The sequence below is a fragment of the Neocloeon triangulifer genome, unplaced genomic scaffold, assembly GCF_031216515.1.
Source record: "Neocloeon triangulifer isolate White Clay Creek 2 clone unplaced genomic scaffold, ASM3121651v1 ptg000008l, whole genome shotgun sequence".
NCBI classification, from domain to species: domain Eukaryota; kingdom Metazoa; phylum Arthropoda; class Insecta; order Ephemeroptera; family Baetidae; genus Neocloeon; species Neocloeon triangulifer.
The window spans coordinates 5,396,796-5,408,017 of record NW_026775550.1 but is presented as its reverse complement, the minus strand read 5'-3'; the positions used below and the strand labels follow the sequence as shown (position 1 = coordinate 5,408,017).

Below are 11,222 nucleotides of genomic sequence, written 5' to 3'. Positions count from 1 at the left end.
AGCTGTTGAGCGTATTATTTGCAAATGTCTTTTTAACGTTGGCGTAAAGCACATTTAGCGTGAGCAGACACAAAATCAGCCATTTGGAGAAAAATATTAAGCAAAACACGTAAAATTGATTTCAAATATTATTAAGAATAATTCGGAATACTTTTCAACCTCTTTTTTTTATTATTATAAATAATGTTTTATATCATTCGTTTTTTATTATTCTACTTAAATAAAAACAAAGCACTTATTATCATCTAATCTAATCATAAATAAAATAATAAAATAATGTATCTTTCAAAAAAAAAATGGTTTATATACTTTAATTTTAAACTTATTCATAGATAATAAATGGGGTAGAATTACTATTGATGTACAAAGTTATCATAATGTGTTTTATGAAAACCGTCTTCCTTGTTGAAAATTTAGGGTAAATGCATGAGTGATTGATTGTGTTTTTATATCATAAGATTAAGTTTTCTACAAATTTACTATTCAAAAAGAACTGTAGTTTACTCTTGAATAATCACGTGGTGGTTTTTTCATTAATGTTGTCAGACGGGTTCAGGATTCAAGACTGCTGATTTCCAGTTTTGCTTCACAGCATAATTTAAGTATCAACAAATATTTCAGCAGATTCTCTTTCATTAAAACATTTTTGAACGCCACTCCCGTTCCCTCATTCGATTTCTGCTCCAAAACTAATTTGCAACAACATGCAGCGCGCAATTTTCTCCTTGTACTTGCTGCTGTGTGTTGTTAATGTGAAAATAGTGAAGTTTCAAAATATTGGGAAGCATTTGAAGTAATCTTCGTCAATTTCAATGAGTAAAAAAACTATAACTTTGAATTTCAATATCACGTTCATATATATGCAGTTGCATAGATGATCAAAATGGATATTTTTCACTCAAACACTTGCGACAGAAAGCATGCTTTATTATCATAATCATTGAATTCAATTAAATTCTTAATTGCTTCTACGACGTAGTATTAGATTATAGTATCACTCAGCATAACCAGAAAATATCAATTTCAAATTATTTTCCAAAATTGTGCAAAGAGCGTGTAAAACAAATTAACCCCCCTCCCCCCGTAGTTTAGGCTGCAGTGCGGCGAGTAGTTGGGTATTTATCGCCTCTTGGTAAATACCTTAATAATAATGAGTTTCAGTGAGCTGTTCACTAGCACTGTGTGCCTATTTTTCTCCCAACAAATTTTTTTTTTACAATTGATTGTTCTGACTGGTTTGGAGAAAAATGAATTTACTTATTTATTTATTCTCCATTCATAAATAAATGAATTGAATCTCTATTGCTCCCTATCTGGCAAGTTTTGATAGTTGAGAATAATTGAACGTCTCCCATTGAGAACAACCCTTTTTTTGTGCAGCAACATGTGATGTATTATTGAAATTAAAATTGTGCCTTGAACCGCAAAAAACGGTTCTGTATGGCATGTATTTAACAACGCACGTGTATAATTATTGGAGTTGATGTGGAGTGCTGTTTAGAATTGGGCAATCGTGACATATTTATTTATGTATTTTCACCCGATTCAGAGCGGTGGGCTGGAAGGTCGTCCACTTTATTTCCTAGGATTGGAGTCGTACGATCCGTTTGTTTCGCTCCAGACTCTCGGTTGAGGTCGTTCGGCCTGCATTCGTCTCTTTCCATTCTCGCGCGCCACTCGTGGAAATGCGCAATTTGGCTGCTGAATTGACTCACGCTCGTCGAGCCTGCCATGATTTTTTTATTACTACGCTGACTGAGGCCGAGAGCATCGCCTCTTGATTTTCCAACAAGCGAGAGGAACTCGCCCAGACCGGTGTGTCTTTTACGGCGTTGCAATTATTTTGGGATTCCCGGCCCCTCGCTGTTCTTCTTTCCGATCTTCTTGGATGAGATCGGTCTAACCAGTACAAAACTGGTTTGCCATGTCAGAATCCAATTGAGGAGGGCACATTTTCAGATTTTATCAATTCAAAATGTTTGTAAACTTTGCACATGAGACATTACATTTTTTATTTACTATTGCGTCAATCATTATGTTTTCCAATACATTTTGGATGGAGTACTTCAATTGCAATAATATATAATAAATTAATACAAATTTACAAATATTAAAAAATCATCAATTCATTAATTTTTGCCACCCAACAATTTTTTCCTAAAATTCCTATAAAAATTCAGACAATTTATTTAAATTCTAGGGGACCAGAAAATTTTGCTTGGAAGCAACTCGTTTTTTCAAAGACTCTATGGAATATGCTCACGATGCGTATTTTTTTATACGCATAGTAAATAAAATTTCCGCTCGAGAAACAGAAGCTCATTTTTGATCAATTTAGTTACCCCCAGGTCTTCGGTATTCTAATTAAGGTCTGAGGAGTTTCGCCCAAAATTTCCTGCTCCAGCTTCCTTGCAAGGTCGCGGAAGCGGCCATTAAACGAAAAAGATAGCGACAAAATAAACGGAGGCTCGCCCAAGATGCTTTCAGGTTCAGGTGCCATGCAGATTCTTGTGGGTTTTTTTGCAAGGGCAAGAAGAGTTAGCTGATTAATGATATTTTTGTGCGGCACAGGCAATTTTGTGTGCTGTTCTAGAAGGTAGACCGGTTTTTTTCCATATGGAGAGGCAGAAACTATTTTTAATTTACTTTTTCATAAGTGTCTAATCGAATATTTTATGTTTATGAATAGCGATTTGTGTTAAAATTTAGAGAACAAAATAGACGGCATTTAACGTGAGTTAAACGTCAAGAAATAGACTTAAATTTTACTCCTGTTCTTACAGAAAAAAATTGCCATCAAATCTAGCTATATTACTACCCTATAATATATATTTTTGAAAAAATAAAACAATAAATATTAATATCGATATGACATATGACGAAAAAAATTATGCAAAGGTTAAAACCGTTAAAACCATTTTAAAAATTTGATAATTATGATAAAATGATTTAAACTAAAACAAAACACATAATGAGAATACGCCCAATTTCACTTCATACTAATATTTTTTTCTTTTTTGTCGGTACAAAAATAATCTGATCTGTTGTGGGAGAATAAACGAATTTAATTGAACTGAAAACAAACAGTTAAAAATTGAAAATAGAGAAGCAATGGTTAATTAGCAGATGTCTGCTAAAACGCCGGACATCAAAAGAGACTCGGCCTCCGCGGTAAATGGACACATTTTATGTGTAAAAACTATAAAAGCTATTTAATAAATAGTATTTTGATACGTTTACAGGGGCTCATTAAAAAACAATCAATATCAATGTGAAATGTCGATATTTTATTTTGCAATTAACATTGAGCAGATTTTGCCCGGCCGCTATAAGAAAACGCCAATTAGCATGACAAGATTGTCACGAAACATTTGTACTCCAAAGTCAAATTCCTTATATTGCTTCAACATAGCAACGTTTTTGAATTGTTACCTTGTGCCATCTAAAAAAGACACCATCAACTTGTGTGACTTTTGATATTGAATTATAAGTCTGGATTGTCATGATCGTTGTCCATTTATCCTTGAATGCTTTGTTTGAGACAATCTGCAGGGTTGGAGATGAGAAGTGGAAAATGGCGATGCACATATTAATATTTTTTGCACTATGCGGCAGTGTATTTTGTAAAAGAAAAGATCATGTAAAGACTCGCTAAATAAAAAAAAATACAGAGTCGCAGACAAATTGTACTTGCTTCCATCATTTTTTTTAGTTTATAGTGCATTAGTTGTGTATTAGTGTGTTAGTTTTATGGTGTATTTAGTTTAATATTTTTTTTCATGTACATAAAGAGGGTTAAGTCAACCGCGACTCACTGCAGTCACTGCCCGGATTGAATCTTTTTGATCATGCAAGTTTAAGCAAAATCTTTGCTGGTTGTGGTGCCTTTTTGTCCAAAATTTGAAATATTTTTAACCTCCTTGGGAGACGAATTTCAGAATATTCTCGTAAATAAATATCAAATATTTATCATTGACCTTTTCACCAAGAGTCTGTAAATCGCAAGCTTATAAATTGCTTAAGCAGACAATAATAATTAATTTTAAATATATTTAAAGATCAAATATCCACAACTTCAGCATAACAAATTTAAATTAATATAAATTTTTAAACATTTTTTTTTATCACACAGAGAGCACAACTGAACAAAAAAAAAAATATTCATAATTTATTTGATATTTACCGACAGGAAAATAATTTTGGCTCATTTGATCTAGATGTAAAATTAGTGCATTGACTGTAGTGCGTTGACGAAATTTGTTGCATAAGCGAGAGGGTGGGCAAACCGTGAAATCTGTCTGATGGACCAGAGCACTTCCGCAAAGCAGCTCGTCTGGCCTACTTGCGTTTTGACCATTTAAAAGTCTCAATTTCACTCGCATGGAAGAGCTGCAGTACTCCGCCCCTTATCAATTGAGACCTTATAAAGAGGAGCCTCAACGCCCAACGATGTTTCCCTTTTTTTATCATCATTCATTTGTTTGACGACTCAATTCATTATTCTGACCAACCTAATCAAGATTATAAATTGAAACCTACCATTCTCATTAGAATTGGATCGCAACAAAATCGAAATCATCCAATAATTAATTTTTTTCATAATGCGAATTAATTAAATTTAATGTCAGTTATTTGCTTTTACATATATGTATTATTCCTTTTGTGTTGAAGTGTGAGTCAATCTTTTTACAGTAAAAAAATGTGAGAGCGACTTTTTATTATAGATTGAGCCTGTGGCATATGCAACACTTGGTCAGGTTAAGCTCTACAGGTTGCATACAAACTTTACCTAAAACTTGGATTGCGTAAAACGATTGTTATTACGAATGAAAAATCCAACAATAATTTACTGAGCAATTCTTGATCAATGGAGCTTTCGTGATTGATTACATCTATTTGCATGATTGCTCAGTGAACAAAAATTATTCTTACTGATATTGATATAAGTACATATATTTCCAGTATTGCACATAGGTATATACTTACAATTTTCTTTGTTCTTGGCAACAGTCTTTCATTCAGTCTAAAAATTTAAGTTTTGTGATGTAATGTTACCATGAATGGAGAATAAATATATTAATAAATAAGGCATTAAAAGAGATACATAGATTAATAATAAAAATGTCACCTTGCCAAAATTATTTATTTATTCTCTCCGTTCATTGCGCTGTTACATATGTAATTTATATCGCATAAAAAAGCACTAAATCAAACAAGAAAATTTGTGGAAGCTTTGATTTTTTAATTAAATGCATCTTATTTTTTTCCTTCAAATTTAATTTTTACTTGTAACAAGCGTATATATAGAAGCAAGGTTGCAATTAAAACTAGATTATCTAACATATTTCTGCAGTAAATCATTTCTACTAATTTGGCAAATTTTTGCCCTCGAATCAAACCTCTGCAAATGAGGATGTACTAAATATGTAATATTATTCGACTTTGCGGGCCAAGGAGAATTCGCTGTTTGCCTCTGTGTACATTTCATGCTGTGTGGAGAGTCTGATTCAAAGGTCATCGTTTTATTTTTTCTATTCACTTTTTTACTACGCATTTTGGGGTTCTGTGTAAAATTTTTTTCTTTATCAGTCGATAAAAAAGAAGAAAATAGTTCAGAGTAAAGATAAATTAACTCCTTCTTAAAAGTATTGAATGAAATGTCTAAATTTATTTATGTATCTATTATTCATTCGATACAGTCATGATTCATGAATTCATAGCAAAAAAACTATACATAAAAAGTACAAAAAAGCTGAAATACAATTTTGGAAGGTAGTTTTTAAATTCAATTTCAATCAGCGCGGGGTGGTATCAAGGGATGATAGCGGCGTGCAGGCAGCACACAAATCTCGGTCGCAGGTGACGAGTATTGCATCACTGGACCACAGACTTATACTTTCTCTGCAATCCCCGGCCTTGACTTCGCGCAGCAGCCGTTGCAGAGCTATGCAATTGCCCCACTAATTACCGCCTATTGCTCGTCTAATGCCGCAAGTGCACACGCACACACACGAGTGTTGTCTCTGGCGTATTCACGACCCACTCCAAGACGGCAAAACAACAAATCCAATTGCGTCCAGGTCAATATTCGCTCTTGCCTCATGCATGGTGCTCTTGGATCTGACGAGCCTATACGCTGTGCCAACACAACTTGATTAATTATTTTAATTTTAGAGGCCACAAGTTTTCACTCCTAAATCTAAAAATAAATTAAGCTTATATATTCACACAAATCTAGAAAAATAATCATATTAATTAACTATAGCATTTAATAATTGAAAAATTAATTATGAATATTTTTAGCTCCACTCTATCTCATCCATTTCTACTACATAAAATTAACACATTCCCCCAGTACGTAAAAAGGAAATTTTAGAACAAATAATCTATCAGACGCGGCGCTGCATCGAAGGAAGCGCTGTGTTGATTTAGAGACACGCACCAAGCGGCATTTAGGCCAAACGCAACTTTGCTGCTGCTGCTGCGAGACGAGATTGAGACCTCTCATTTTGACGCACTTTTAAAACAGGCGAGTGAAATTTAGAATGTGTGTGGCTACCGTTCTTACAAAATGCTGTTGCGTTTATTCGAATCTCAGCAATTATAATTACTTTTGAAATGCTTTTATATGATATTTGAAAATCTCAATTATTAATGAGAAATTATTATTAATGAGGAAAAAAAATCAATAAAAAATAAATTTATCCCAATCTATTTGGCATTATTATGAAGTATTATTATTATTTCTTTTTCTTCCCCACTTCACACATCAAGTAAACACTTTTTTTGAGGAAAATTTTTGTGACTGTTTAGGCATTATCATTATTCAGTGATTATGTGAGAAGGAAAAGTCTTAAGACTTCTAAATATTTCCCCATTTCCATTATAATTTTCTTTAAAAAAAAAGTGTTGGAATAAAAAGTTTGTCGCTATACTTCTAATTTTCTAAAAAATGTTATTATAAAAGTATGTTTTTTGACGCAGAATTTGTACCAGCAACCAAAAAAATAGCAAAATCCACACCTATGAGAGGACATTCATATATTCAAGGTGCAAATCGGACTGATTTTTTAATTGCTTATGGTTTGAGCTCATATAAAAAACTTTCGTCATGAAACCGAACTCTTATTTGATATTTCTCAAAAATTTTCCTGAAACAACAAAGTAAATTTCCGTGAAACATACTAACCGGTAAAATGATCGCTTGCGTTTTAATAATTACGCTCAGGCTGGAGTAGAAAGAAAGACTATAGAAAGTGATTTGACTGACTGACGACGTGCTAGCTGACCGTTACCTATATATTACAAGGTCACAAGGAAATATCAGGTCGCAGGTCATGTACTTTTATGCTTTTTGTATCTCTATTGAAACATCAAATTGAATTGAATTGCATCACGCAATTTTTTTTTAATACGCAATCAACCTTTTATTGCGGAAAAAAGCAATATCCTGATAAATAAGTATAAAAATCAGTAAAAAAAATAATGGCGCCCAATTTTTTTTTCTTTTTGCGGGCATTATTTATTTTTGTAAATAAATAAAATGATACTTTAAACTGGAATGACCATTGTGGTGAGGTTGTTAATAAATGTAGAAGTGTCTCCCATGTTTTCACTAACTGAAATACAAGGATGGTAAAATATAGTTGCAAATATATTATTATTATTATTATTGATCTTTATTGACTTATGAAGCGTTGCCACTCATTGCAACGCGCCCCATTTGCAACATAGTACAAAACAAGTAGAAAATAGAGAGTAAAAAAACAAGAAAAATATTACAATGTATCAATTATATTTTGCTCATTATCCCAAGTCATAATTGTGATCTGGGGAGAGGCTCTTGTCAACTAAGCAAGGTGTTTAGAGCGCAGAAAAGAGCTTTGCGAGTCATGGCGGGCGTTCCATACTGGAGATCTAATGAAGCGCTTGATTAAAAATAAAAAGATAAAATAAAAAATATTATGACTGTGCCCTCATTATATTTACTTGAATGTATTAACTTTATAGTGCAACCGTAATCTCTTTCAGAAACATAATGAAACTGTACCAATTTTGAGGGAAATTAAGCTAAACAAATATGTTGAAAAGCCAGAGTTTATGATCCCTAGAATTTTATCGTCTTGCCAAAATACTTGAAAACCCTCATAAATGTTAAGGATCGCGATCTTGTAAATGAAGTAAAAAAATTTTAATAGACAATTAATTCTATGGCTTCAAAAAATTATATCGTTAGAAGTTCGAAAAAACAAATTATAAACTAAACTTCAAATAATTCCTAACATAATAAAGAAATCTTTAATATTTTTTTTTCTTCTTTTTCGTAGGGTTAACTCAGTTGATAATTCCTGCTAGTGCACGTTTGGAACTGATATTTAGCTGCAAAAGTTTTTTTGTTCGGTTCAGACCGAGGGCAACTTTGCCCCATATTTAGCGTAAATGAGTAGCATAATTATGTATTAGCGCCATATTATTTGAGTAAAAGTTATGTAAATTTCGTTTTCAATTTTTAACTTATTTAATTTTTCTGTTTACGTGAATTCACACTTAAGGATGAATAATTCCACATTTTGATTGGATCTTTTTCCCTCACATTTTTTTACAGGAACTTCTAGTTGAGGACAAGGCTTCGCCCCTGTTTGGGACTTCATTATTATTGTTTATTTATTTATTTATTCTTCATTCTTTGTATTTGTATAACAATTTGGACAAATAAGCAATCAAATCCCAAAACCTTAAAAAAAAAAAAAAAAAACGCCGAAATACATTTATTATTTTGTTTTTACCAAAGTTCAACAGCTTAATTGAATTTAACTCCATAAAAGTTGTACAATTTAAATCATGTTACCAGAAAGCTGCACTTCCAATCATTTTTTAGAGGAGGGGATAATTCAAGAGTAAAAATTTCGGAAGGAGCTTTTGGTACTCGCGTGCAGTTGCATAAGAAAAGCGTGTGTGTTGTCTTGAGCAATAATATCCAACCGCCCCACCACTCTACCGCGAGATTCCACCAGGTTTGCATTAGCTCTGCTCTTTTATTTCAGTCCTGCTCAACCTTCAGGGGGATAGAAACACCCTTGCCGACTGCGCAGCACTGCTGAAATGGATCCTCAAAGTTGCTCTGCAGGAAATCTTTCTGATTGTGAGTTTATATCAATTTCAAAATAATCTTATTTTTTCCATTCGCTTTTCTTTTGTATCGCCTTGAGTAGAATAAATTTTGCAGTAGCCCATAGTAATTATCAAAAATAATTATAGATTTTTGCAGAACTTGTGAATATTATTTTGTTTTCCTTTTTCTATAAATTTTCAAGTGTGGGTCTAGGTTGCACTGTGTGATATTAAACTTCTAAGGCCACCACGTAAATGCAAATAAAAATTAAATTAAAATCAAATTGTGTGGGTTTGCCTTCTTATGTCAGGCGTTTTAGCAGACCTCTGCTATTTGTATATCCCTTTCTTCTCTTTTTAAATACTAATTCTAAAGTTTGTTATTACATTATATTATTAATTATCTTTATTGACTTCCTCACATGTATGTATAGTCATCGTGGGCTAATGAAAACTAGTGATTGTCTCCATCAACACTGGGCATGATTTTTCATGAATCATGGTTAGTTGTCGAATTTTGGTGATAATTGCTTTAACAAAAGGCGCTCCTGTGTTTAGCTGTGCCTGTAACAATACATTGACTTTATTTATTCCTCTTGGAGCGTGAATGAGTGCTCAATGGAGTAGCTAATTTCATGAAATAAAAATACTTCTGAATCTGAAAAATCTGAAAGTGAATCTCCAAATTTTATATAAAATTATTTAGCGCATTTTACTATCAAAATCTTTCATAAAAAAGTTCACAACCGCAAAAGCCACGCTATTAAGTTAATTGAAAATGAGAATGGAAATGAAGAAATGCATTTTAATTTTTTAAACTTATGTAATATTTTGTGCTATCAAATTGTACATAAAATTAAAAAAAAAATAATGTATTTTATTTTTATTTTTGGACAAACAAACAACAATAGTAATATTTAAAACATTTTTAAAATGCACGAAATTCCAAAATGTAAGCTTTTTTATTTTTTAAATATTAGCAATATTGAGTATTTAAATATTAAATATTCAAATAGATAAAATTCAGATTTTAATTTAAATTCTACATGTAAAATGAAAATTAATGTGTTGTATTATAATACTCACCCCCCCCCCCTTAGGAAAGCAAATAGATAATTATACAAAAAATATATTTAAAAAGTGTAAATTTACAATTTATTACTCGCATGGACCATACAAATAATTTCTGCAACTTTTTCCAGTTCAAGGGTAACGTTGTATACCACACGCACACCATTTTTGAGCTCATCTCTCTAGACCACCAAGGCTAAAGTGACTTAATGCGAATGGAAATTTACGCGCGGCAATCAGAATCTGGCGTTCAACAATTTTTTGTCAATCAAAATGCACAGAAATGATGTAATATACCAGCTCTTGGTTTACATTTCTTCTTGATGAAAAGTGCAAGTTTTACGCTGTGTGACCTGAATACCTTATTTCAAGTTTTCACTCTTTCCTATCCTGCGTCAATAATTTAAGCAATTTAATGATCATAATAAGAACATTGAAGGCAAACCAAATTATCCAAAAGCCTGGGCCAGGTTAGATTTTTGGATTGCCTTCATTATTATTAGAAAGGCCTAATTACAATGCATCCAGAAAGTGAAAAATAACTGTTATTTTACATCAGGTAATAAACGCTTTAAAAAAAATTCCAATAAGCAAGAGTAGCTATTCTAAATTCTAAAGATAAAATTTGTTCAGCGCCAGGCCATATTGAAGCTCCATTAGCTTTTAATTCATTTAAATTTTTCACGGTTTTAAAACGGCTATATATTATATACATATATATATATATATATTTTTTTCTCAATTTGCACACAGTGAGGTGTGTGACCGAGAGCCACGTTTGGCCAGTCAATCAAGGCTGTCTTTTGTACAGTACAATTAAACAGACACAATCTTATCTTTGCGTACGTGCGTTCTGCGTTTTTTAATGCACATAAAATTCAAATTAAACTGCGCTGGTCCACCTAAACCAGCTGTTGGCATCCTTGTCCTACTAAAACACCTTAGTCCTTACTTTAAAAAAATAACACGCTGACCGCGAAATGAAAACAGATTCTGTGGTGACGACAAACACGCTTGAGGAGATCCTTAGAATTTGTCCA

The 11,222-nt window shown here is 32.5% G+C and overlaps 1 protein-coding gene across 2 annotated transcripts in view; it reads left to right on the top strand.

The window, feature by feature from the left end:
* Positions 1-11,222, top strand: part of LOC132194882 (elongation of very long chain fatty acids protein 7) — a 31,684-nt gene that overhangs the window by 15,705 nt on the left and 4,757 nt on the right. The window contains exon 2 of one of the 2 annotated variants that reach the window (XM_059616464.1): positions 9,045-9,142. In XM_059616464.1, the coding sequence (XP_059472447.1) occupies positions 9,103-9,142 (40 nt within the window). In that variant the 5' untranslated portion in view covers positions 9,045-9,102. Of the gene's footprint in view, positions 1-9,044; positions 9,143-11,222 lie in introns of those variants that run through there. The other variant, XM_059616465.1, reaches the window with a different exon arrangement.